The sequence below is a fragment of the Passer domesticus genome, chromosome Z, assembly GCF_036417665.1.
Source record: "Passer domesticus isolate bPasDom1 chromosome Z, bPasDom1.hap1, whole genome shotgun sequence".
Classification (NCBI taxonomy): domain Eukaryota; kingdom Metazoa; phylum Chordata; class Aves; order Passeriformes; family Passeridae; genus Passer; species Passer domesticus.
Window position 1 is genome coordinate 12,689,266 of NC_087512.1, and position 27,931 is coordinate 12,717,196.

Consider the following 27,931-nt stretch of genomic DNA (forward strand, 5'->3'; position numbering starts at 1 on the left):
GGCATCAGTTCTGTCAACAGGAGGAGGTACAGGGTTTTCAGCAGCAGGCTTCTCAGATCACATTGTAAAAGACCTCAGTCTCTTCAGCTATGAGACTGAAAAACCCAGATTATCTTTCAGAGTGAGTGTTCTTCTGCTTCTCTCTGGACAACTATACTCCAGCATTGTTACCATCTCTGATTCATCTCAGACCTGTCCAGATCATTCAAGCCTATCAAGGGTGAATGATGGAAAAACAAGACAGTGGTCAGGTGGTCCATGTTAATAGGAAATCAGTGTTGGAACACCAAAACCATGTCCAGAAAAATGACTGATGGCAGGGTGTTGCTGAACAATGTAGTAATAATGCAAGTTCCCCAAAGAGTAGAGAGGAAGTGTTTTTTTCCAAAAGACCATCAAAAGGAAATTTAGCAGTTAATAAAATTTTGGGATTGTTTTCTATTTTAATGCAACTGGAAGTGCAGATTTAAAGTCTGTTCCAACATGAAGAAAAAGGAGAACTCTACATTTTCAAATGCACTGTGACTAATGTGTTTAATATCAGAGAATGAAAACCAGAAGAATAATAGCTGTAAAACAGGCTTTTTGTAAGTGCTTATTCTTCACACCAGAACAGTCTGTGCTATGGAACCTGATATTTCTGTTTCCTTGTATATGCTGTCAAATTCATAAATCTGGGATTAACATAGACATTCCAGGTAGGCTGCAGGTAAAGAATTCTAAATTTCTTTACACATGTACGCATTCTCCATTAAAGATCAGATCTAAATGTCTGAGGCTGATCCATGCTATGTGAAGCAGCCAGTGATGAAATGTAATGTTTTGGTGATGTTTTCTATTTTCTGGGAGATTTGAACATTCTCCTCTGAAGAGTATTCATCAGCCCAAGCTCTTCACATGGACCTGAGCATTGCCTCCTTTACAGTAGTTGTCTGTGGGTTAATGTTTCTGTGTTTATGGCAGAAGGACAAATAAGGGAAATGCTTGCTTTAGGTCAAGGCTGTTAGCTGAGCTCATAAAATTGTGAGAGATGATGGGATAGGGCTCTGCTCCGTGAGAAATTAAGGATCATCAGTTCACACTGCATCAAATTGCTTCACTCTCAGGAGGTTTTATGGCCTCTGAATTTAAAAGAGAAATACAAACAAACAAGAAAAAAAAAGGGGAAAACACACCAGACTGATACCAAATGCTAGCAGTTGGGTCAACAGAGGGAATAATATGTGACTTTGACTTCACCAGTGAAAAAGCTGGATATAAAATGCAAATTTCTGCAAGCTTATGAGTTATGCTGAGAAATGGGTCCAGGTCAACCTTGTGGATTCCCCTGGGGCAAAGCTGCAGCTTGAGAGAAAACATGATTCTATTTGTGTTTGTTGTTTCTAAGCTGTACAGGGCAGGGGACAATCTTCCAAGGAGAGTACAGGGAAAACACCATGTAAGATTGCTGATTCCCAGCTCATAGCACCCTCCCCAGTTACAGACTGCTGTCACAATGTGCTTTTCTGCTTTTGACTTGGCAGGATGTTGTTATTGGCGACCTGAAGCCAGGCACTCCGCACCGCGTTAGCGTTGGAGCGTACAGCTGGGCAGGGAAAGGACGGCCCAGCATGCCCAGGGAGGTGACAACTTTATCCCAAGGTAACTCTGCCTGCAGGGCTCTGTTGCAAAACTGGCAGGGCCGATGTCTGTAGCACTCACACCTAACCTCTGTCACGTGCAGTATCACGGTACTTCACTGGTACTTTTCCACATATGTAGGGTTTTAGAGGGGCAAGAGCGTAAAGGGAGAAGCCTATGAATTTGATTCCTAAGTCTGTGGGTGTTGGGTATTGTGTGTAGCAACCCAGCTGCTTCTCTAATGCTACTCCTTTGTACTTCTTCTTAGATAAGTGCATGCCTCCTGCGCCACCCTATCAGCCCCAGATCGTGGTGGTTTCTGATTCAGAAGTTGCGTTATCCTGGAAGCCTGGAGTGAGTGAAGGAAGTTCCCCTATCCAGTACTACATGGTGGAGTTTATCAGGCAAGTTTGCTAGTGGAGTCTGAATTTCAGCATTTGTGCACTACAGTGTTTTGGGGTTTTTTTAACCTCAACTGCACTATTCAACTGCATAGAGATATGATTTATTTACTTACTGTGTATTGTATGCTCAGTTTTCCTCTCAGTGTGAGTTGAATTACCATGGGAATTTAAAGACAAAACCAGAAAGGATCCAATTTGTTATAAAATCACCAATAAGTTGTACTTTCTGATGGAGGAAAAATAAGGTCTGATTTGATCTGTTTCTTCTAATAGCAGCCTGGATTAATCAAGTTTAAGTTTCTCCTGTCATCAAATGCTGTCAAACTAGGCTGAGAAAAGAATGTTTGGCAGAGTGGTTTCCCTGGGCTACTTTAAAAAATAATCCAAGGACTGAAAATTCAGTGTGTTGGGCAGTTTTACCTGACAAAAGTTATAAATCATAGAAATACCAGTTTTGGAAGAGACCTTCAAGATCATCCAGCCCAATCATCAACCCAGCACTGTAGCCCATAAATTACTAAATCACGTAACCCAGGGCCAGACCCAGACACCTCTTGAGCATAAAGAATTGCAGAATTTAGGCTTGTTTTGTTATGCTAATGGTAATCAAGTTTACATGAAATCTTGATCTCTCTGTTTAGATCTAGAGGGAAAAGTGGAGTGTTGGTAGGGTGCTTTTTTTGTTCTTTTATGATGAGCTCTTAAAATTTGCAGCGGTAGAACTGCTATCAGAAGTTTCCAGTCAAATTGCTTTTATAAGCTGCATAAAAAGGGCCAGGACAAGGTGATTATATCTGCAAGCATAAACAAGTATCTGTACTTGACTGTTCATATGCTTGTGTGAGCTAATATCTGCATACAAATCTATTTATTTTTATTTGTCTTAATGTTTACCCTTACAGTGAATGTAAAATTCACCCTTTTAATCCTTTGAGCAAATACTTGATCACAGGTTTTAGTTGAGGTTCCTGGAAAAGAAGAGAGAATTGATTCTTAAACTACTCTGATCTGTAAAAGGTCAAAAAAATTGCTCTTAAGGAAAACATAGTAATTTTTGAAAAATAATTTTTGTTGTTCGAACACACAGGAAGAACCTGATTTTCAAAAGATGGGTACAATCTAGACGATATTGATATAGCAAAGAGATATAGCAAAAAGAATACCCAGACTGAAAGCCTACTTGTTAACTGATGTACTTTGTATTTGGGCTGAAAGCCCCGTATTTAGTTGGAGGCCATCCAATTCAGTGCACTGTGAGGCAGGACATGGGGGCCGAAGATACTCATCTCCTTTGTGTAATGTCTGCTGTAGACCTACAGTGAAATTTCTTCAATATCTATTTTCTGAACACAGTTTTTATCTGAGCTTTTTGCTCTCTCTCCATCTCTTCCCTCTCATTTGCTCAGTTGATGGGGAAGGGATTTTGTTGCGTTCTGAGTGACTGCACAGTGGAACCTGGAGGCTTGTGTATACTTCTTCATAGCACCAGGAGCCTGCTAATGGAAGAAGAGGGCACTGTCATCTCCATCTGACACACTGAAAGCGCACCCTTTAATGTTTTTGTTCAGCCAGGGAGTGGAAAGCTGCTGTTTAGGTCAAAATATGCAAGTGATTGAAATTTCAGTGTTTCATTGGCTTTAGACTTTGGGAAAGAATTTGCTAACAGCAAAATGTTTTGATTACACTGTTTAGTTTGAGGTTTAAAGCTAAGTCAAAAGTGCCTTTGTTAATCTTGGGATTATGCTCTCTTAGACTTGGAAGCTTGGTTGTATATTTGGAGTAAGTTCAATGAGCCATAAGCTCTAATGGCAGCTAAAGGTAAACATTTTACTTTAAGCTTCGTTGTCTTTTGCTGCATATAGTTTGAATTACTATAAAATGTATTATCGTGAGTTAAAGCTAGTAAATTAAACCAATGTAAGACTAAAACAAAATCAGCTAAAGTAAATTAGAAATGAGTCCTCTTATGTCAAAGAAATACACTATTATCCTGTTACTTTGCAAAATTAATTACTTTCTAATGCAAATCTGTAATTTTGCTTGGGCACTGCACAAATGTCTAAAAACTATGACATTATTTAAGCAGTTTCCATCTCCTTAAAATTAACTTTATGATTTTAACCATAGGGAAAACATGTTGGGACAAAACACTCCTCTCAATTGCTCTGCTGTGATACTGGGAAAATTTACTGCATTCATGAAAACTCAGTATATTAATTGCTTTGAGATACCACAGTCTAATCAGAACCAGAGGTAGCCTGCATCCTGTCTCAGTGCTTTATTTAAGCACTTGCCTGAGGGATTCCCCTTAGGACCAAAGGAAGTAGTTGGTTCCCTACAGGCAGTGGAGGGTAGTGGGAAGCTTCAGATACAACATGAACTGAGCTAATTCAGGCTCTGCTGTGCTGCTGACTAGCAGAGGATGCTAAGGAGATCACAATCCCACTTGTCTAAATGCTGAAAGTACGGAGGGAGACTGGAGGATCACTCTTCACTGGATAGCTCTAAGGGAATGTGCAGTAGAATGTGTCAAAACCAAAACATATATGTCGATGCAACTTTGTAGACCCAGTGTAAATATTCTATTGGTTAACAGTGAGAAGTATTTAATGAAAAAATACATTTTAATGAAAGTATCTAAAGTGAGACCCCAGACTTAAGCATATATGCTTAGGTGTTTTTCCTGAAGATGCTATTCAAAATTAATTTCTATAAATATCTTGGATATTTTCACTCAAATATTCTAAATACTCAAATTTTTAATCTCTTGAATGCCTACATGATCTTTTAAACTTGGTGATTAACTTATCTGAATTTTTATAGCCACATAGCAGCTACAGAACCACAAGTGTTTCAGCAGCACATGCCCTAAAACAATCAGGTCACTTTCTTTTCATCTCATTGGTATGTAGATGAAATCAAAAGCTTTTAATATTAATCTTGGCATGCAAAGGAAATTTTTCAGTATCTTGGTAGTGACATGAAACTTCTGCTGCAATGAACTAGGCAGGTTCTGCTGATAAAACTGGGAGATTTATTAGTATTCAGATGTTAGGGTAGTGCAGATTTAGCATAGTGTTGTGCACAGATTTCTTGATTAGTTTGAAGCCTTCCCTTTCCCTCCCAGAAAAATCTATCCCTGAATCCGTTCCCTGCTGAACTGTCTGTCTTTGGCACTGCACTAAACCAGACAGTCATTGTTTGCTTTTGTTTGCAAAGAACCTGAAACAACAGATCTGGCCGGGGAGACACCTCCCAGTGTCTAAGAAAAAATACTTTTAATACTGTTTCCTTCATTATTGCGTGAAATAGACATATTTGACTCAGTATTTAGCTCACTGCTTGTGAGATTAACTGCTTGAAAAGGTAACTGATGAAGAAGGTGGTGTGGAAGATGTTAGGGAGGAAGTGCTTGACAACAAGAGAATGAGTTACCAAAATTCTTCACTTTTCCTTTCCTCACAGATGACCTGGCATATCAGCTGATTTATTTTGTACAAAGTGTCACAATAATATGAAATAATAATAGTTATTAAAAATAATATGTGCAGTATATTATGCAAGAGATTTTTCCATCATAAATGATGATGTATTGTACTTGTCATCATATTTATTATTTTCTGGAAAACTTTTTAAAACCACTATAAGATTAATTTCCCCCTTGAGATGAGTGCAAATATGGCACAGAAGAACAATCTGAAACATTAGAAAAATTGGATTGCTAGGGGGTGCCTCACACTTAAATAATTTCCAGGTGATTTTAAAAGGAAGTTCAAGTGACTATAAAATTGCTGTTCTCTGCATCAGAAAGAATTCCATTCTTGAATTGAATCAGTTCCCAAGTTACAACATAAAGCAATAATCCAAACTTTTTGGGTACATTTGGCATGGAATTCTGCCCTTGGTTTATACCCATCCAGTCCTGTTGGCTTTAGCCATATATTTATTATCTTAAAACCACTATGACTTGTGTTACATTCTTTCTGCATAGCATTTGTGTGTTGTTGATGCACAGATGCATCAAGAGCAGGCAATGTCCATGGAAGTTTTCTGATTTCCCCATTCAAGATACAGTGCTTGGAGCTGCCCTGCAAGGTGTTGGTCCTTGTGTTGGGGAAGGTACTGCTGCAGGAAAATGAGAAAAGTGGTGTCAGAATGAGCCCTTACAGTGTAAAAGTTGACAACATATTGAAATACAACGTAAAAAAAAGGACCATGAAGACAGTTTTCAACAAAATTTTCTCATCTCAGGGAACATGGGAGCTGGCTTGCCCTGGATGCACTCACCAGCTGAATTTGTGTTCCTTTCCCCATCTGTTTGCCATGTTTTCATCTCATACTGTTTTGTTCACACAGGGAGCATTCTGGAGAAGTAGCAAAGGTCAAGTGATAAATCTCCCTCTTTCCCTGTCCTTCAGCTGCAGATCCTTACATGTTTGCAGGCATTTCCTTTATTATAAACTTCTGCAGAAGGAAATGTTGGGAGGGAGAGTCAGTGCATTTGAAGCCTAGCCTGCTGTTTGTGTTATCTCCTAGATCTTTTTAGGGCGCAGTGCCTCCTTTGGGTGCCTTCATCAAAGGTGTGTTGTTTCCACTTGGGTGGACACATGGACAAGGTCTGTTGCAAAGAGGCAGCTCTTGAGCTAGCAGGAATTCCTTGGATGGGAATTAGAACCAAAAAAGGATGGGTACAGGAAAATTGAAAACACTACTAAGCAAGCCTTTGGAAGGAGGCAATGTTAACAGCTTTCATTTGGAAAGCACTATATATTTTCATTTTGGCCCAGGCATCAAAAGCTCAGAGGAGGGAAACAATGGAGGAGTAGCCAAAATAAATGCTCTTCTGTCTACCAGGAAATGGTGGTGAAGGGTGACTTAAGATGGTCTGTTTAGCTATCATTACATCTTGTGCGTTTGTGTGATTTTGTTTTTATTTTTAGCAAGACAATGAAATACTCATGTCCTGTGTGCCACTGTGCACTTGAGACAGGCAGCTGGGAACTACTGCTTCCCCACTGCATTTGCCATGCTGGCACAAAGCAATGGAACTCAGTGATCAATAAATCTTGTATTGACCACTAAAAGAAAACATACATTAACTTTGGCATTTCCTTCCAGCTGAAAATAAACAAATACGAAATGCCTGCCTTGTGCTATAATTTTTAATTTTAAGACTGTTGGAGACATTTGCAGCTAGTCCTATGTAAACACTGGTAGATTCAGGGTGCACTTGGAGGTTATTTCCTGTAATAAATATTGCAAGAACACTGGAATAATTTTTTCTGAAAGCTATTTCTGTCCTTATTTTACTTTCATAAACTTTAATTTTAATATTTTGGGTGGCCTAGAGTGAATGTTTACATTATTGTGCTATTTGTGTTTGTTTAGCTTCTTATTTTGTTCTCTCTTTGATAAGAAGAGGCCACTTTTGGAGAGTGGAAATGGTGTGAAAGCATCAGAATACTCACTCAGAGTACTTGCAGTCGCCCACCCCTTTACAGTGTGCCTGTATGCATGAACTTAAAACACTTGATAGCAAACTGCCATGTGAATGGTTATACTGGTTTCACTGGAAATATAATGGCACCTAGAGAAGTACTTACAGGCTTCCAGTATGAATCAGGAGTTAACCAGGCATTGTCCAAAAGCAGCTATAGGAATGTTGTTACAAAATCCAGGTACCTGGGCCATGTTCTCTGCATTATTGTTCTGTGGGTTTTGTGGGTTGTTTGTGTGGGCTTTTTTGGTGGTTTTGTTTGGGCTTTTTTGGTTTGGGTTGTTTCTTTTGTCTGTTTTTCTGAAGAGATGACTTTAGATCCGTATGTTCCTATGTAAGTGGATTAACCTGATTGCCTGGGAGATCAAATGCTGGATTCTCATCTTGCTAATGCATGTATATGGTTGAAGGGACTTACTGGAATTAGAATACAAACTCTTAAAAAATAAATCAAGACTTTTCCCTCTATTGCAAACTATTACTTTATACAGCCACATAGGGCTGTATACACACAGTGGGAACTGCAGGTAATAGACCCCCACTTGAAAACTATTAATCCAAAATCCACAAAACAGATAAAGTTAACTGAATTTGTCAGTCATTCCTTCACTTTATAAGCAAAATCTGAGTAATTTGGTTTGTATGATTATACAGTTTTGACATCACAGGCTTTACAGCTTGGTAATGGTGGGTTGCCCAGTCTGATCCTTTAAGAGTGAAGGGTTTCAGTGATGATTTAGTAGACTTCTGTCTATTAGTGTATTCCCTAGAAAAGTATAAATGCAGCTAATTTATACAGCCGGCTTTAATTATTCAAGATCTGGTCTTTGTTTGATCCTCAAGGCCAGACCTTGACAGCAACTGGACGGTAATAAGAGAGCAGATCCAGATGGAGTCCATGGTTCTCAAAGGACTTCTCCCAAACACGAAGTATCAGTTTGCCATCCGAGCAGCAAACTCCTTTGGATCCAGCCCTGCCAGTGCACCAAGCGATGTCATCCGCACATTCAGTGAGTACAGCCATCTTTTTGTTATTAAAGCTAAACAAAAATGAAGTGTATCTGTAAATAAAGTGTATCTGGGGTAGCTGTGGAGGCCTGCTGGTGGAAGGAGTTGCTCTCCAGGCACAGTCACCACCATGCTGACACCTCTCAGTCCTGTCTGAGGAGCTTGCAGCAAGCACCCTGTGAAAGTCCAGCCATGAGCAAAGATCTGAACAGACCCAGGCAGCATCACCCTCATGCCATTTCCTTGTTCTGGAGGTCATTGACAATATTTTTGGATCGCTACTTTCTGAATTGTGTGCTGGCTTCATGCAGTACTAATAAGTGAATATCATGGGGAGAAATGAGAGACATGAGCCTATTGTTCATTTTTTCTGTTCTTTGAAGCTGAACTTTATCTATTACATTTATAATTTCAGCACCTCAGAAAGACCAAATCAAACATGTACAGTTTTCTGAGGAGTAAGACTCTTAACTATTGAGCACACTCATAAAACTAATGATATAAGGAAATAAGCACCCCTTTTTGATCAGAAGCTGCATAGCAAAAATATTAGGTGAACCTGCCAACATACCAACTTGTTAACTATTATATTTACATTTGTGTAACAATACAGACCATGCACACTGCAGGAAGTGTTGGTCCAGTTGCTGCTGGGCTTCCTCAGGATGCAATCCTCTGCCAGTACCGGTGTCTCTGTAGGATGACTTTAGGGGGCTGTTGCTCCTCATCACACCCAAATTCATAGCTTGTATGTGAGAATCTCAACCAAGCCAACACAGAGCATATTGGGAATCACACAAATCACATCTTCTAGCAGCTAAAACCCCAATGTCACAAAAGAGAAACAATGGAGGAAAAAGAGCCAAAGCTATCTCTCCCCAAAGGTATGGGGACTAATTGAGTTATATTATTAATGTTCCAAACTTTTTCTGTAAAAATGTTTATCAGTACTTTTAAGTGCCTTTTTTTTTTCTTTTCTTGCTCTCTCTATTGCAAACCATCTCTAATTAACTAGTGAAAATGAACAGCAGTTATTCAGGTAGGACTGTGAGTTCTGCAAGAAGAGTTTGCATGCTGCAAAAACATAAACAACATACTTAGTTATCCACCAATTTAAGCTGATAAAGATCTATTTCTAAACTGCCTCCCTGTTGTGGAGTCCCTTTTCTCATTGACTCTAATATGGCAGTTTCCATTCCTTTTGTCGCTGTGTCATAAATTCAGTCACTTGAACAGTTTGCATGTAGTTTGCTATGGCTGCTGAGCTCATAAGTTTAACTTCTGAAGTAAATGTTTGTGAAAACCTTGTGCAGTGTACTCTGGAGTTCCTCGGCCCATGGATCCTCCAGGGTCAACTCCTGCTGCCTCAAGCACACGTGTGCTCCTTGGTATCTTGTTTATCTTTGTAAGTTAGCAGCTGCATCCTTTGGTCAGAAAAGATAAAGTGTTTAGCTCTGTTAATAAGGGTGGAATCATCCTTATGCTGTGCTTATTCCTGCAGTACTCCAGGGAAGGCACTTTGGAAACTGCTTGTTCTGCACAGGCCTGCCAAGATGTCTCTAGAACATGGGTTTCTGTCATTAGAGCTTGGAATCAAATTCACATCTGGTGTGCATAAGCATTGACTTCTAGAGAGGTTCATAAGGGACATTAGCTTGCTTTTCTATGCCTGGATCAGATCTGAAAATTCAGTATATTATGCATTTTGCACTGCTCTTTGATTTGGCTTAAAAAGTCCGTGCTGGCCCAGGGTAGGCACATCGGTGCTGCAGTGGCTGAGGTTGATTTCCCTCCTCCAAGGGCCTGGCAGTGCTTGGCAGAGACCCTCACGAGCAGGCAGAGCTCCTGCAGGCCAGGGCCATGTCATGTCCATGATGTGCTCCAGCCCTGCTCCAGGCCATTTGTACTTGGGGCTACTTTGGTACTGTGGACCCTTTGGCAAATGCAAATGTTGTTCTTTTGTCAGTGTACTATTTGAAAATAGGCTTAAAAACTAAGTATAGCCAGTACCCATGAAAACCTGCATTATCTTCTGGATACCTGTCCTCAAAACAACCAGATTTGTGCAGAGCAAGGAGTGTTGCTCAAAAGTGTCAGGGATGCATGCCTTTAGAAATAAATTATTTGGTTTTCTGAAGGGAGGAGTGTAGCTGAGATGATAGTCTGGCTGATAGCAGCTCTCACTTTTCTTTACTTGTGATGTCTGTGTAGGAGACTGACTTGATGTTAAACAGACACACAAGTACTCTGCATATTAGTAGAAAAGCTAAACTTTTGATGGGAGAAAATTGTTCTTCATTAAAGCTGTGCATAGCCTGAACATTTATTTTTCCCCAAAACATGAAAAACCTCTGAAGAATGATTTAAGAGACGAGTTTCAGAAAAAAAAAACAGGAACAGAAAAAAACCCCAAACTACACACTGTGCTCAAGGGCATCCAATTAAAACTCACCCCTAATTCACATTATGTATCTGAAAGTACCCTCCTGCTTCTAGCAGCCAGAAAGCCCAGAATTTTGGTCCAGTTAATCACTCACTTTATCTGCCCAGGTGTTAGTGTTCAGCATACTTGAGGTCCTCAGAGTTTTGTGGATTTCATCAGTCACTGCAGGAGGCATGTGCCATTCACAGACGCCTGACAGTCCCCTGGGGCTGGCTCAGGTGGCACCAGTTGCTTGACTGTCTCAAAATGCCAGCGAGTGACCTCTTAGTCACTGTGTTTTTGAAAAGGTGCCAGACAGCTGGCATCTCTGAAACTGAATCACCTTTTTTCTTCAGATGCACATCATAAAAATTACCACCTTCATTATTGCCGTGGTTCCTCCTTCCACCTAAGCAGTGAAACATCCTACATGCCACAGATTTTTGGTGCTATTTTCTGCCTGCCTATGTATTCAGAAATTCCTGAAATATCTTAGAAAGCTGGCAGAATTTATGTCTGACTCCTTTGCATTACATTTAGCTCACATGGTGCTGGCACTAAGGTCCTTAGTGTGTTTGGATTTCAAAAGTTTGCAATTTTACACTTGTATATGCTGGATTCTTTATGCACAACTTGACATAAGTAGTGCTTTTCTGGCATTTATTTTAATTGATTAACAAATTCCCAATATTACCTCAGATGCAGAGGACCCTCAGGGTCCATGATGTCTTGCACAGGTTCTCTTGCAGCTGTTGCAGGCAGGCTGAGGCAGAGACGAGTCCATTTTACTTGGAGAGGTTTTCTGTTGTGGTTTGTCTCGTTCTCACAGGTAGTTCACTCATTTTGTTTTTAAAATGGGGGTGGATTTGCAGTACTCTTGACTACATTGTTTCAGGTCAGCATAGGAAAACATCGTCTTGGTTTGCTCCACTAAAGGGATGCTGACAGTTTCACCTAATGTGACAGACCTCCCAAGCTCCTTGAAAACAGAACATGTGGCCTTGATTATAAACAGTTACCCCCTTACCTACTAAAAAATGCATGCTTGGTTAATTGCTCCATTTTCAGGGAGTAAAGAGAGGGCAAGTTTCCCCAAGGGTTCTAATTTACTTGTGATTTGGTTTCATTAATTTTTTTCCTAGAGGGAAGTGATGCAATAAATCAATTTTTTGTTGCCTTTCTTAATTACAGTTGCACATTATGGGCATTTCACCTACATGGTTGTTGGAATTTTGTTATATAAAATCTTTCAAAATGTCATGGACAATTCACTGGAAAATAAAAGACTGCACATACTCAGTTTAGAAATGACAAAATAAACTGTCCCAAAGAATAAAACAAAAAAAAATGTCATCACCTGCATTACTTAAATACCCTTCATCTCCTCGGGAAACAGATGGGGTTTGCACTGTGCCTGCAAGGTCACCAGCCGTGGGCTTTAACAGACCAGCAGAGGAAGTGTCTTCTGTTAAAAATACCCTCCTGCTTGTCTCCACAACAAACGTGACAGAAGTGGCTGCTCAAGCAGGGCACATCCCTTCCTCTGGTCCTGGCTGTCACTGCCAGGACCACACAGAGCAGGGCATTGCCACAGATGCTTATATATTCTGCATGGAGCTTGAATGTGTCAGCTGAGGCTCAGGCACAAAAAAGGGCCCAAACCTTGATTTAAATGGTGGTGATGTGTCCTGGAGATAGTGAATGCAGAAGGTTTTCCACGGAACTGTTTCCCACACGCGTCCAGAGAATTTACAAAAGCAGTGTTGGTAATTGTAGGGACGGTGACAAAAAGCAAGAGACAGGCCAAGCGACATGCAGGGTCACACTGTGAGTCATGGAAAAACATAAAACATGTTTTAAAATGTTCCTGATGTATTTTGGATTAAGACCTGTGGGAGGTTCTGGATGAAGCCAGTCAGTCTGTTAACACTTGGATTCATTCTGTCAGTGTTACAGTGCCCCCTGTTCTACCTCCTGCACTCTCTTGTGTCTCTTCATCAGTATGATGATGGCAACCTAATTAGCAAAACAAAAGTTTTTGCGGCTTTATATTTGTTTTGAGAAGGATTTCTTGAGTATAACTTAATCCCTAATTATTTGGAAAGAAGCTGTCTAAAGTTCATGACCCCCACAAGTTCTTCAATTATTTGTAAAACAGGATTATAGGACCTGGTAAAAGGTCTTACTCAGACTTCATCTCCTTGTACACTGGAACACTGATTTAATTAAATATAGCCTGTTTATAATCTCTGCAGTCATTGTTTTGGTATTTGCAGAGTACCACTTTGCTTAATTGTCCCTGATTTACCACCCATTACAAGATGAGCTCTCCAGGAAAGCAAGTGCACTTAAGAGATGGGCTCACGTGGGGGTTTATCTACAAAAAGTCCTGTTAATTTCTCTGCATTCTGTTTTGTAGTTATGTTGCATCACGCCACGTGGCTCTCATATTATGTCCAGTGAGCAAAGACCAAATGTAGGGAAGCACAAGTCAGCTGAGAAGCCAGTTGTCTGATACCTCATCAGTCCTGTGTGTACTCACCTGTGTGAGTTCAGGCATGGTCAGGAGTCCATCCAGCATCTGCATTGCTCCCAAGTGCTTTGCTTGTTGCCCAAACTGCTCACAGATCAGCAGGTAGAGCAGTGTCACATGTGCTGGCTAAAATGCAGATAGATAGTGTCAGGAAGGGAAAAAATGGGAGAGTTGAAGACCTGTGGATGTTAGGACATCTTCTGAAGTCACACTTATTCTGGTGACACCAAACTTACATAGTGACTGTCTTTGAAGAAGGGCCTCAAAGCAGTCTTTCTACCAGACACAATAAGCCATACCTTCTTTGTTCTCTTCAGGCTCTAAATGTTGTACCAGTTCAATAACGTGAAAGGAACCATTGTCCAGTTTAAAATAGTGGGTACATTTGGTCTCCTGAGGTTCTCTGTTGGAAAAACATGGAACATTTTGATCTGCTGGATGAAAGAGGCACACCTCCTGTTTGGAGATCTGCCAGTCTCTCCTAAGCTACCACATCTCATTGCATGCTGGTGGTTATTAGTAATCTTAGTGATAACCACTCAGATCAGGAGAGTTACATTACTGTGAAACTGCCATGACATTAAAATCATACCCATACATGCAAGTGTGTTTATATGAATATTAATTCCAGACCTAACATTTTCCTGTGTATGAATATATGGATGTTTTATTTTCTGCATTGCTTCACTCCTGCCATCCTTATTGAACTTACATGCCATTAAGCCAACAGAATGTTTGATTGGAGGGAGAAAAAAAATACGACAGCATTTTGACCATAACAGATGTTTATTTTGTAGCTTATGACTTCTAAGTTAGAAAATGGAGTTTGCATATTACAGCTTGTTTGTCTACAGATTAGATTGTTTCCCTTGACACATCATTGCGAGTGTTCCCTTCTTTATTCCAAATTATCTTTATGGCTTCCATTGCTCTTAGCAAATTATACTTTTATACATTGAAAGAACAAAATGGACTCTGAAATACTTTCAGATATAGTATAAAGGCAATAAGTAATAGTGCTGGAAATAATACAACTTCTAAAAGTTTTAACTAACTTCAGTCAGGAGTTTTGTTCATCTTCAACCTGGGGAGAAGAGAATGGAAGTTCCTTTTTAAGGAGCTGTTCCCTGGGCAAGGCCTGATGATCTTGACATCTCAATGGACTGGGTGCTGCCAGAGGATGCACAAGGAAGAAGTGACCATTAACAAACATCAACGCCTTATCATCCTCCCTGATGTGTGAGAGACACCTGGTCTGGGAGAGGATCAATAAGAGAACCAAGAATAAGGACCTAATTAGCATTGAAGGCAAAGGGATCAGTAACCAATAGGAAACCAAATACTAAGAACTGTGTAATTTAGGACCAATGAAGCAATGGATTTCTCTGGGTTTTGACTGTATAAGTCTGTGAAAAATCTAGTAAAGATCCATGTGTGATGGAATGATTTTCTCTGCACAACCCAGGCAATGTGTGGATGAAATTATTTCTGTTACATGTCCTGGTCAGAATAAAGTAATGCCTTAATTTTCTAATACTTATAAAATGTTGTTGGAGAGCTTTTTTTTTTTTTTTTTCTTTTTTTTTTTTTTTTTTTTTTTTTTTTTGAGAGCAGTTTTGGTGACAGTAGCATGGACCTGGTTTAAAAGCAGCAGTGTTCAGGGAGCTGAAAATCTCTTTCTGGTTCTGTCCCTTCCCATGGCATCGAGGCGTGAGCAGGATGAAGCTGAACGTCCCTTTCCCAGCCACTAGCTGCTAGAAGCCATTGAAGTGGATGATGAGTGCAAGCTAAGAACATTTTATGAGAAACAAATGGCCACAGAGGTTGTGGGTGATTCCTTTGGTGAGGAGTGGAAGGGATATTAAGGTTAGGCAAAGAGCTGTTTTGTGTGGACGTAACCGCTAGCTGCAGCATAAGGAGAGAAAGTTTTTGGTTAAAACTGATGTTCGCCAGCAGTAAGGTCAAGGGCATACCTGGGCTGCTCTCCAAGTGAAGTTGTTGTACACTTGTAAATCTTGTCTCTGAGAAATAACTGGCAAAAACTGCAGGTAGCAGCTGAGAGGACTGGAACTTTCACAAAGTGGGAAAGGAAATCTCCTGGCCAGGTTGCATGCAGTCAGTCTAAGACAGCTGCCCATGGAGCACATGGTCAGTCTAAGATGGCTGTCCCAAAAGAGATAAAGAACATAAGGGGATCTTAAATGGCTACCCAAATTTTTGCTGAGGAGCTGGTATAGGTTCCAATTGAAGGCTAAAACAACAGCTTGTCCTCAGAGTTGTGTCAGAGCTGATAGCCCAAAAGCAACTAGCCCAGAACCACAGAAACCTGTTTGAGCAGAGTTGAAGGGCTTTAGAATGCAAAGTAACATCTTTGGGGGGAAGCATGCATGCCAATCTGGAAGCAGTGCTGGGCCACCCCTGAACTCCCTTCTCTCTAAGGGAGGAGTTTGCACCAAAGCCAGACTCCTCCTCACAACACTGAACTCTGCCCACTTGTAAAAGAGGCAGAGAGAGAGGCAGGGCTTCCTGACCATGGTGTCACTGATGCCACCTCCCTTCACACCTTGGAGGAGGGAGATAACTCATTGAAGCCACCCTCTCTGATAATCACCCTCAGGCCTGCTCTTTTTTAAGGCATTATCATATGATGAAGCAGAGCTGATGGTGATGATATCACACTCTGCAACAGAATTAACTCAGTTACAAAGGACAGAAACTCTTTTGAAAATTTTACTAATGTTGGTAATAAAGCTTTCTGAAGAAAAAGCACATGGCAAAGAGCTGTGTCTTTTAATTAGAATGCATACTGTTGCATGAGAAGTTTGGACTTGTTGGAAAGGGGGCAACTCATCCCTCTACCCACTCCCAACTCGTGATAAAAATATTATGAGTGTGAGGGAAATGGTAAGCTTCCAAACAATGCCTGTGAAGGAGCTCAGACCCTCTTGGCTTTTTCCCAGATTATTGTTACATTTTATATAATATTGTTATATTGTTATATTGTTATATAAATTTTAATTCCAAAATTTAAAGATCAGTACTGAGAAAAAAAGCTCTCAGAACCACCCCCAGAAGGTGAGCTGGGAGTGGGGGCCAAATTAGAATATCCCGAAAAGCTCACTAAAAATGCATGGAAATTTAGTTTCTCTGTATTTTCAATGACACTTTGTGAATAGTCTTCAGTGTGCCCAGGTGGCCAAGAAGGCCAATGGCATCCTGGCCTGGATCAGCAGCAGTGTGGCCAGCAGCAGCAGAGCAGGGATTGTCCCCCAGTACACTATGCTGGTGAGGCCACACCTTGAGTGCTGTGTCCAGTTCTGGGCCCTTCAGCTTAGGAAAGATGTTGAGATGCTGGAATGCGTCCAGAGGAGGACAACAAGGCCTGGAACACAAGTTCCATGAGGAATGGCTGAGTGGGCTGGGTTGTTTAGCCTGCAAAAAAAGGAGGCTCAGTGGAGACTTTACCACTCTCTACAACAGCAGTGGGTTGGTCTCTTCTCCTAGGTGACCACTAATAGAACAAGTGGTCAACATCTTATGCTGCACCAGAGGGAGTTTAGGCTAGACATTAGGAGGAAATTCTTCGCTTTAAGAGTGATTGGGCACTAGAGTCATCTGCCCGGAGAGGTGGTGGAGTCACCATCCCTGGACAAGTTTAAAAAAAGACTGGATGTGGCACACTGCCATGGTTTTGTTGATAAGGTGGTGTGAGGTCATAGGTGGGACTTGAAGATCTCAAAGTCTTTTCCAACCTAGTGAATTCTTTGATGCTGTGATTCAGTGAGCTGAAAATTGCTGTGAATGCTGGGAGCTCAGTTAGTGCTGCACCTTCCAGCAGCGTCAAGGTGTGAGCATGATAAAGCTGAACATCTCTTTCCCAGCCACTGGCTGCCAAATGCACCTTAAAGTGGACAGTGGGTGCAAGCTAAGAACATTTTATGAGAAAAGAATGGCCATGGAGCCATTCTGATGCCCTTGGTGGAGTGGGAGGAGGGATATGTCGTCTGGATCAGTGGTGGGAATGACAAAGGTTTCTCCATGAAGCAAGGTGTCCTGCCTCACAGATGTGTTTGCTCAGCAAGGAGCATTCCAGCTATCACCCCAGAGGAACTGGAGAGAGAAAGCACAAATCCATTTGTGGTTGCATTGTTGATGCAAACTTGAGTGTCCTGAACTCTGTCATAGTGAAAAGGGCATTCTGGGGCTGACTGACACAACCCTGTCATCTTGGTCCCAAGAGGACCAGCAGACTCCCCAAGCTGTTCAACCTGTCTAAGAAGGATGATGTTCAGCAGTATGTTGTGAAGAAGTTTCTGAACAAGGGGGACAAGAAACCCAGAACCAAGGCTCCTAAAATCCAGTGACTAGGGACTACTCAAGTGCTGCAGCATAAGCACAGGCATATTGCTCTGAAGAAGCATTGCACTCAAAAGAACAAGGAGGAAGCAGCAGAATACAAAGCTCTTGGCCAAGAGAATGAAGGAAGCCTGGCACAATTTGCCAGGAACAAATTGTGAACTGGAGCTGGTTTTCTTCATTGAAAGCTTCTACATCTAAATCAAAGCAGAAGGACATTGTATGTGATACTAAAAAGATATTGTACATGGTATTGCCAATAAATCCCTTTTGTGGTGAACTTAAAATACCCCCAACATTAAAGCCAAAATAAAATCATCACAACACAGACAAAAATTAACAATTTGCATGACATTCACTCCTTGATCCTTCACCACAATTACAAGAAAAATTCCTCATGATCATTCTACTCTATAACACTTAACACTTTTCAGTACTTGTTTTGCCCTTTACTTCTCCCAGCTACTGTCCTTATCTGAAAATGTCCATGATTGCCCACATTCTCCAGTAAGAAGTCTGGGTTAACCTGGGCCAGATGCCAGGTCCCCACCTAACCCACTCTCTTCTTCCTCTCTGCAGCTGGACAGAGGAGAAAAAAAATTAATGAAGGGTTCTTGCGTTGAAATAAGGACCTGTAGAGATCACTCACCAAATACCATCACAGGCAAAGCAAGCTCAACTTAGAGATATGAAGTGAATTTATTACTAAAAAATCAGAGCAGGATAATAAGAAGTAAAAGAAATCCTTAAAAACACATCCCCCCACCCTATTCCCTCCCTCCCAGCCCTACCTCCTACCCCAGCAGTGCAAGGAGACAGGGAGTGGGGGCTGTGGTCAGTTCATCACCCAGGGCTTCTCGCTGCTGAGGGAGAGGAGTCATTCCCCTGTGCACCATGGGGTCCCTCCCACAGGAGACAGCTCTCCATGAACTTCTCCAGCATGGCTCCATCTCATGGACAGCAGCTCCCTGCCAGTTACTAAAGTGTGAGTCCATGCCATGGGCAACAGCACCCCTCAAACACTGCAGCAGTGGGTCACTGTTCTGTGGGGTGCAGTCCTTCAGGGACAGGCTGCCCCAGCCTGGGAGCAGGGCCCTCTTCCCACAGAGCTCCCACAGCTACAGGCTCCTCTCAGACACATCCACCTGCTCTGCGTGGGCTCCTCCAGGGCTGCAGATGATCTCTGTGTTCCTGTGCACCTCCCTGTCCTGCAGGGGCACAGCTGCCTCACCAAGGGCTGCTCCCCAGGCTGCTGGGGAATTTCAGCCCTGGTGCCTGGAACAGCTCCTGCCCCTCCTCCTTCACTGATTTTGGTGTCTACGTGTTGTTCTGATATATTCTCACCTCCTACTCTTCTCTGTCAGGGATTAAAACTGCACCACCAACTTTGTTCTGATTTGTTCTTAAATATGTTATCACGGAGGTGTTGCCATCATTTCTAATTGGCCCAGCATCTCCGTCTTTGGAGCCACCAGGGATTGGCTTTGCTGGATATGGAAGAAGCTTTTACCAGCTTCTTACAGAAGCAACCCCTGTAACCCCACCCTGCTACAAAAACCAGGCAATGCAAAACCAATCCAACTATAAATCATATTTGTAATGCATATGTTCGTGGTTTTACACATGGAAACTCTTTTGTAGAAATGCATGTCTTACCAAATCACTGTTTACCAAAGAAGGGCAATCTGATGCAGTGATGGGTAGAAGATGCAGCTTGACTAGATGATCATTGTAGGTTCCTTCCAACAGAATAATTTTCTACTCTGCTCTGCTTTGCTGTACTGTACTCTACTCTACTCTGCTCTCCTCTACTGTACTCTACTCTACTCTTCTTTGCTTTAGTCTCCCTAACCTCCTACCTGGTGTAAAATTATTCTGTATGGTGATTAACCTGAATGACTATAAAACTGAAAGTATTCACTTTCAGGAGTAAGAGATTTTTTTTTACCTTGTGATTTTAGCATGGTGAAATTCATTCCAGTTTTTGTAGGACTGGGACCAGTTCATAAATGTGCAGTCTCTCCCTAACAGTAATTCTTTGCCTGTGCATTCACAGTCAGTAGCAGAAATAATCTGGGTGTAGTTTGTCCTGTTTGCCTCATCTTGCTACCAGTCATAGAGCAGAGCTCTCTGGTCAGCTCATTTGGTTGAACTCAGTACTGAATACTTCTATTTAATGTACAGATGAAATGTATTATTTACAGATGACTAGGTATACATGTTAGAGTGGAAAGACTTACACACGTTCTGTCCTAGTCCAGCATGCTTTCTTGGTTGCAAGTGTGTATGCCTCATTATCTCTACTCATTTGTTTCTAATTTTTCTGTATGCTGATGTAATGTGCAAAGCCCATTGATAAGTAACCCCTGCAGAGCATACAGAGTGTTAGTCACTTAGTCAGCCAGGGCACATTAATCTCTGGTGCACATATGTTGGATTTCATAACTGCCTGCCAGTTCTGGGTTGCAATCACAGCAAAGGAAGAGAGAGTATAAAGACATTTAGGTAAGTACACTCAGCTCAGTAGAGAGACTGTAAACTGAAGGTTGCTTATGCTGTTTTTAAGTGAGGGAAAAATATATGAGTCTGTTATTTCAATGCTTTAAAAATATCAGTTCTCAGCCTCACTGAAATGACAAGTTACTGTAATGATTTGTTTACTTTTACTGTATTTCTTCATGACCTGGTGAATTTTAATAGCTAATAAGCACAAGCCATTGTTTAGGCATAATTTGCTATGTAAAGTGCAGAATAGTTACAGACACTTTCTTGAAATAGAAATGAGGATCCCCATACTGTTTAAACTATGCATTCCCAGTCCAGAGTCCTCCAAAGCACAGTTCAGTACTCTGGGAAGTGGCAGAAGTAGATTAGGTACTTGAAAAACACATGGTCGTAGAATCATTGAATATCTGGAGTTGTAAGGAACCAACAAGGATCATCAAGTCCAACTCCTGGCCCTGCACAGGACAGCCCCAGTAATCCCACCATGTGCCTGAGAGAATTGTCCAAGTGCTTTTTGAGCTCTTGGTGCCATGGGGACACTTCCCTGGGGAGCCTGTTCCAGTGCCCAACAACCCTCTGGGTGAAGGTGTTTGTGCATGTTCCTTGTTTCAAGATGCTGAATTGCATTTTAAAAAATAGTCTAAGAATACACATAGGACACTAATTTCAGGGGTTTCAGAGTCAGTGGAGATAGATGAATTCCTAAACAGGTAAGAGTGTATCTTACCTGTACACATCTCTTTTGCTGTTCCTATTTATTATCTCTTTTGCTGTTCCAGTAAGGCAGCAATTAGCAGCCTGTATTTCCAAAAGGGAGAAGCTTGACTTAAAAACAATTCAGTCATTAAAATGTTGTCCATGCCAAAAAAGTCTGAAACCTTTGTCATGGAAAAATGATGAATACAAGTCAGTTTGCAGAGGGAGAACTGACCTTTGCCTGCTTTATTTGTTTAATCACCTAGTGAGTGACTAAATGAAGGTCTTCACTTTGTTTTAAGCTGTGTGTATGATCTGTCATCTCCAGACATACTTGCATTGTCTGTACAGGATGAACATTAGCATCAGTTCAAATTTAAGTGTTGTGAATCAGGGGAGTGGTAAGATCTGAATTGCTGTGTGCAAAGAGAAAAAAACTATATGAACTGAATATGCCAGTTATGTCTTTTCAGGCTCTGAGGAATTGGGAAGTGGAAGCTATGGGCATCGGTACATCACAGACACAGTGACTGGTGATGGTGATGGATTTGATATTGATGATTCAGACTATGACATTTATATAGAAGAGGTAAATGTCAAGATTTGCCTTCGGCACTTCTGTTTTCTTTACAGTCTGGATATTTTAAAGTGTCCAGTCCTGTCAATACGTTTGATATCTGATATTAAGTGCTTAGATAAGTGATGTGGTCACTTCTTTTTCTTCATTGAGGATGTTTGTTGCCTCAGATCTGTATCTTGAAAGGTATTAATTTCATTTCCCCATAGCATTTTAATTTTATTGAATTGGTGTTTCTTTGCTTCCTTTCAGCTCAGACCACTTCCTGCTATTAAAGGAGGCAACAGAAAATTTCTGGTGGAAACTAAGGTCACTCCAGGGTCTAGTTCCAGGCTCCTGTCGCGGGTCCTAACAACCACTTCTGAGCCCACAACTTCCACTGCTGCCAGCACACGGCCTTCCAGCACGGCGCGGGCAGCGCGCAGGGGCGGCGCGTCCCCTGCCGCGCGCCTCTCGGACCTGTCCTGCGACGAGGCCGTGTGCTCTGCAGACAGCTTCTGCATCAACGACTACGACCGGGGCGGCTCACGCTGCCACTGCAACTTGGGAAAAGCGGGGGACACGTGCGAGGAAGGCAGGTTTCTGTGTGCCCGCTGCTGCTGGCTGTTCTGTGCCTGGGTCAGGGAGCGGCTTTGCAAAGAGCTCACCAATGTGCGCTTTGGGAATAACCAGCTGGGCTTTGTGGATCCTTACCAGTGGCAAATTGCAGTTCAGGCATCATCCCCTTTGCCTTTTTTCCCTCGGTGAGGTAGGAAAATGTGGGAGTGTGGGAGAGTGCCCCCTAATGACAGAGTGGCAAAGCTAGCCTTTGTCCCCCAAAAAAGGAAAGAAGCCCCGAAGTTTCTCTCAACGATCAGGTGAAAAGCCACCTTATAGGGCCCCAGAGACTTCACTAAAACCTTGGGGTCACCTAATTGGATAGAAGCCAAAGAGTCCCGCCTGGGCCATAAGGTAGAAAAGAAGAGAACAAAAGGACCATGTTTATACCAGGGGCAGACCTCTGTACCTGGCTCGGATTTTCCGTTTGTTATTTTGCCTTTTATTAAAGCTTTTTGTTTCTAACACTGCAGCAGAAGCCATCCTGCTCATTCTTTGCCTCCAAAGGTAATAGCTAAGCTATCCTTGGTGTATTAGGTTCCCTTTTGAAGGCTCATAAAACCCTGGCCCGACAAAATAGAACCTAATAGGAAAAAGTAATTCCTTAATAAAGCTGAATGCAGAACCTGTGTCAAGATGCACAGGGGCAGTTAATTTTCAGTCTCCCACCTAAGAGTCAGGGGATGGTGGAGCAGGTATGTTGTTAATCACCCAGGTTGGCAGGATCCAATCATGGCACCCTCAGGTGGAAGCTGAAGACATTCAACCCCTCTTTGACATTTGCATTTTGGCAGCAGCTGAAGCCCTGAACCACCCCCATTTTCTGTGTGGTCCAGATGATCTTGCTCCCACAGTAGGGATGTGAGAAAACTCCCATTATAAAAATACCTCCAGAGGAGGCTTTCCCCATGGTCTGCAAGTCTGCAGTGCAGCAGTCATGTCAGGCAAACTGGGGCAAGGGAGGAACAAAATCTCATCCCTGGTTCAAAGAGCATGTCCTGAATGTGAGGATCCTCAGCATCCTCAATATGAGGATGTGCTTGTCTCAGTCAGTCCCATCCTGTAGCCTCTTTTCAGAGCAGCTGAGCCATGGCAAGAACTTGCTGAGCTGAAGGAGGCTGTCCTGCTTCTTCTTCCCTCACTGCCTTCTTGTTCTTTCCCTCTAGAGACCTCAGCCCACCCTTTCACAAGGTTAACACTGAGCAGATCACCTGGTGAGCCAGTCCAGCTCCCTCACCAGGCCATAAACAGGTCACTTTTTTCCCCGAAGTAATTTTTCTTCTGGTTTGGTGACGAAGGGTCAGGTGAATGCCAGGGCTTATGAAAAGAAAATGTCCCATTGGCTGTGGTGGTGCTGTTGCTCCAGATCAGAAGGAGCTGATCTGCCCATTCCTCTGCATGCTGATCTGATCTGCCAAGACTGTGCCATAGGGCAGAGCTTCAGGGACCCAGGTTTCTTGTGCAGGGTCATGTTAGACTTTCATGTTGCACAGCGTTATGCATCAGGGATACAGACAGTGAGGGTTCTTCATCTTCTTAAACTGGAGTTGGAGCAAAGAGCGCTCCTTCTGAAAACAATTTGGTGTGACTCAGCGATGTGTAACAGCTGCAGATATGATTTTAGGCCTTGATCAAGTATGAAGAGTTGAGGATTTATTTTAACTGACAAGGCCATATACAGCTTGTAAAGCACTCTATTAACACCAGTCAAAACCCTCTATTTTTCACAGGGGAGGGTGTTACTCCAGAGTAAACATCATGTGCCAATACTCCTTTGTACCAAGTTTGTCTTCAGCAGCCAGTATTGTTAAATAATACATTAATCTGAATGGAAACAGACTTTTCTTCACATTCAACAGCTGCCTTCCACTCTGGTCCAGTCAGTTCTGCTTGTGATCAGAACATGAGATCATTTTCTCTGCTGAGGCTGCTTTCAGGTTTATAGCACCAATCCCCTTCAACTCAGCCTAAAATATATGCCTTGCAAGCAAAAACGCTGAGAGAACTCTACCCAGATTCAAAAACTGAGTGAGAAAAACTCAGTATTTAAATAGCAAAAAGGAATAGGAATCCTCATCCTTCCTTCCTCATTAGAATAAAATCCATTGTCAATACAAAAACTCAGGCCTGAAACAGTGCTTCATAGGAAAATAGGCTGCAAAGGTAATTTTACAGCTGACAGTGGCTAGCAGTAAGACATCTCTAATTTTCATTTTCTCTCAGGGTCAGGGTCTGACACAAGACTGCAGAGGGTGAGGGTTGATAATGCCATTTGACAAGAGTAATAAAAAGAGCCATTGTTGCAGTCAGGGATGGAAAGATGCCTGCAAGGACTCTCTGCTCCCCATCACTTCTTTTAGCTTCTGCCCTGAGCTGACTTGAGAGAAGTGCTGGAAGCTGCCTTGCTGTTATGAGACATCCAGTGATTCTCCAGATGCTGGATGCAGCAGCTACAGAGTAGCAGTGACTAATGCTGCCTAGAGTCTGGCCATATTTCCCATGTGTGTTTTTGTAATCCTGCAAAACAGAAAATTACTTTGTCCTCTCTTTGTTAGATCAGTTCTTAAAAGAAGATAAATATAAAGTTGATGTGGTCTTTATTCTATAACAAAAAATGAAAAACCTGCTGAAATTTCCTCTGTATTCTCTGATTAAGCTATTGAGCATTATTTGGCCTTCAGTATCCTGTTTCTTTCCAAGTTCACTAGGTCCTTGGGAATAAAGGAATTAGCTGTAAAAAGTGGTGGGAGGACAAGACAATAGGTTAACTGATTGTTGTCTGCTACTGGCTAATGGTTGTCTCTAGAAGAACTCTGCCTTTCATTGCCACCTGATGTTATCTAGTACTAAATGTGTATATTGATTTTTGTTTGGAAGAAAATGGCTAAATAACATGCTTCCCTCTTTGCTTTTCAGACATTAGTATCCAGTACCCTCAGTTCTCTGGCTACTCATATATCACCTTTGAACCACTGAAAAAGTCCTATCAGACATTTCAAATTACCCTTGAATTCAGGGTAAGTTAAAGCAATTCTCACATTGGTGTTTTAAATTTTGTTTACTTACTCTGATGTAGTGGACAATAGAGCAGTAACTTAGCTTCAGTATAGCTTGAGTGTAATTGTGGTGAGCCTGTATGTAACCTTCATCTGCAAAGACCTAGCTCAACTCTCAGTGAATGTAAATTAAGTTTGTAAGCAGCTGGAGGGTTTTCATCCATTGTTGGTAGCCACTGCATGAGAGAATCCCTGGGACTAGTAGCTGTGGACTAGCAGTGATGTACATTGGCAAGGTTACAGTCATGCGGATGAGCTACAGGCTGAAGAACACAGAATTTTTGTGAATTAGAATTTGCAAGTGGTATGCAGTATCTTTATGGACAAGAGATGATGATCCTGTCATACTAAGCAAAATACTGCCCTATATATAGCATTCATTTCCCACCCTGCAGGATCTAAGTGGACATTATTTCCCCCCTCTGAAGTTTGGGTCACCTAACAGTATTAGGCTACTAATACATTCAGGATATCATACTACTTAAAATGCAGGACTAAAGTGGAGATAGATCCCATGCTGGCTTGTGTTAGTGCTGTCTGTTCATTATGGACAGAGCATGTAGGGCTGGCTCTAGAGAGGGTGGCCAAGCCCTCGGGTGCATCCCCACCCCCACGTAAAGCAGACTCAGCAGCCTCACAGTCTGGGAAGGAGACTGTTACTAAAGCAGCAGCAATCAGTTGCCTCGGTGGTGATCTTACACTCCTCTGGCAATTTGCCTTTCTAAAACACAGGATGGCTGCAAAAAGCCACTGTGTCAGCTGCTATGAGCATATGGAGAAATGCTGCCAGCACAGCTTGTTTGGCTTAGAGGAGTGTCAGTCTCATGGAGAATGTCAAGTAGGGTGTATGTATTCATGCACACTGAGTCTGATGTGTCTACACTTACCAGGCTTGCTAGGACATTCTTGCTAGACTTTTTACTCGGAGTCTCATATGGGATGTCTGACAGTCTTTAATACTTCCAGGCTTTTTTTCAGGTCTGATAATACCCTACTTTAAGAGATGGTCTTAAATTGTTTAACTGTTAAGGCAGTGATTTTCTAGGTTTTTCAAATGCAGGATTCCAAACTGATCAAACAATTTCTGATTTGGCAAGTTAAAAACTCATTCTGAAAAATGATGACCCTTTTCTGGAGAAAAGTCCCACACTGCTGCTTGCTTTTATCTGCAATTGTGAGGCTTTGATTTTTCATATTGGCACAATGATTGCAGGCTGAATCTGAAGATGGTTTGCTGCTGTACTGTGGAGAAAATGAACATGGTCGTGGTGATTTTATGTCACTGGCAATCATCCGACGTAGCCTCCAGTTCAGGTAAAACCTCCATCCTAAATCTGATGTGAAGAGAAAGGGCTATTGCTGCCTCCTGGGACTGCTATATGTGATGAATATCTCCAGTGTCTTTGACTTCTGCCCCATACAGTGCACCAAATGGACAGTATAGTTTCATTTAAGACTATTTGAATACTTTTTTTCTCTCATCTTTCTTTAGTGTGTGAACATGTGCCCTGTTGATCTCTTTTATTCAGACTTCAAGGCAAAATGATCAGTTTTCTTTAAGGCATTTGTCTGGGGCTCATAGCTGTGTTACCAGAAATGCCAGTGAGCCACTGTATTTGCTAAGCTGATGGTATATTGATGGTATATTGAGTCAGTGTTTTTGCTTCACAGAAAAAGGTTGCAGATAATGTAGCAAAACAGAGGATGTAGTGCCAACAAGGGGCCAGGAACTTTGTCTTACATGCTTTGTTTAGATGATACCTTGTTTAGGTTTTTAAATTAAGATGGAGAGTGTTCCTTGCAGTCTGATAGACATGAAGCAGGTGAAACAGTATTTCCAGGATCTCCTAAATTGGGAGGGTGAGTTCTTTAGAAGTGGGGAATAATAAAGTCGGTGATATGCCTTAGTTGTGTTTCTGTTCACCTGCACTGCATGATAGTCAGGGAAAATGGGACATTTTGTGCACATTCAGCTCTCCTGGAGGTCTTCCTGTCAATTGGCACTGAGTTTCAAGTAGACTAGCAAAGTTATTAACGTATCACTGCCTTTCACCAGGAAGCTAGAAAAATTCCCAGGAGAAATTACTGTGATAGCAGGAACTCAGATTGTAACACCCTCCATCTAGAAAGAGCTTCATCTGTTGGCAAGCTTAGCAATGCACTCGGTATGGGCAGAGAATGCAAAGTCTTCTCCACGTTGAAAGACAGATAATGAAGCTTGAAATTTGGAACAGATCTTATGTAGGCTTGCTGTCTGAATTTTCTGTGCTAATATGCAGCGTGGAGCAGAGAGGTTCCTGAATGCAAAAATAGTATTTGGAGTCTAAAACCAACTTTTGGTTATTTGGTCAATATAAGATTCTCACCTTTCCCTCTCAATCTCATGCTCCCAGGTTCAACTGTGGCACGGGAGTTGGAGTCATAACGAGTGAAAACAAAATCAAGCTGGGGAACTGGCACAGTGTCACATTGTTCAGAGATGGGGTGAATGGCTGGCTCAAGATGGACAACAACGCTCCAGTGACAGGAAAATCTCAGGTTGGTAATCCTGCCCTTGTGGCTCGATCTTGGGGTCTCTCAAGGTTGTGATGATGTTTCTTTTCTTGCCACCAGAAGCCTGATCAGATTTAAAAGGTGCAGTTTTATTTATTGGTGTTAGG

General features: G+C 41.9%; 1 protein-coding gene and 1 pseudogene across 4 annotated transcripts in view; both read left to right on the forward strand.

Annotated features, from left to right (window-relative positions):
- Positions 1 to 27,931, forward strand: part of EGFLAM (EGF like, fibronectin type III and laminin G domains) — an 82,583-nt gene that overhangs the window by 29,403 nt on the left and 25,249 nt on the right. For all 4 annotated transcript variants that reach the window (XM_064403795.1, XM_064403792.1, XM_064403793.1 and 1 more), the window contains exons 5-12: positions 1,524 to 1,641; positions 1,889 to 2,024; positions 8,365 to 8,531; positions 21,515 to 21,630; positions 21,871 to 22,192; positions 25,132 to 25,232; positions 26,485 to 26,585; positions 27,665 to 27,809. In XM_064403795.1, coding sequence (XP_064259865.1) covers positions 1,524 to 1,641; positions 1,889 to 2,024; positions 8,365 to 8,531; positions 21,515 to 21,630; positions 21,871 to 22,192; positions 25,132 to 25,232; positions 26,485 to 26,585; positions 27,665 to 27,809 — 1,206 coding nt within the window. The remainder of the gene's footprint in view (positions 1 to 1,523; positions 1,642 to 1,888; positions 2,025 to 8,364; positions 8,532 to 21,514; positions 21,631 to 21,870; positions 22,193 to 25,131; positions 25,233 to 26,484; positions 26,586 to 27,664; positions 27,810 to 27,931) is intronic.
- LOC135290072 (small ribosomal subunit protein eS6-like) lies at positions 15,204 to 18,153 on the forward strand (annotated as a pseudogene).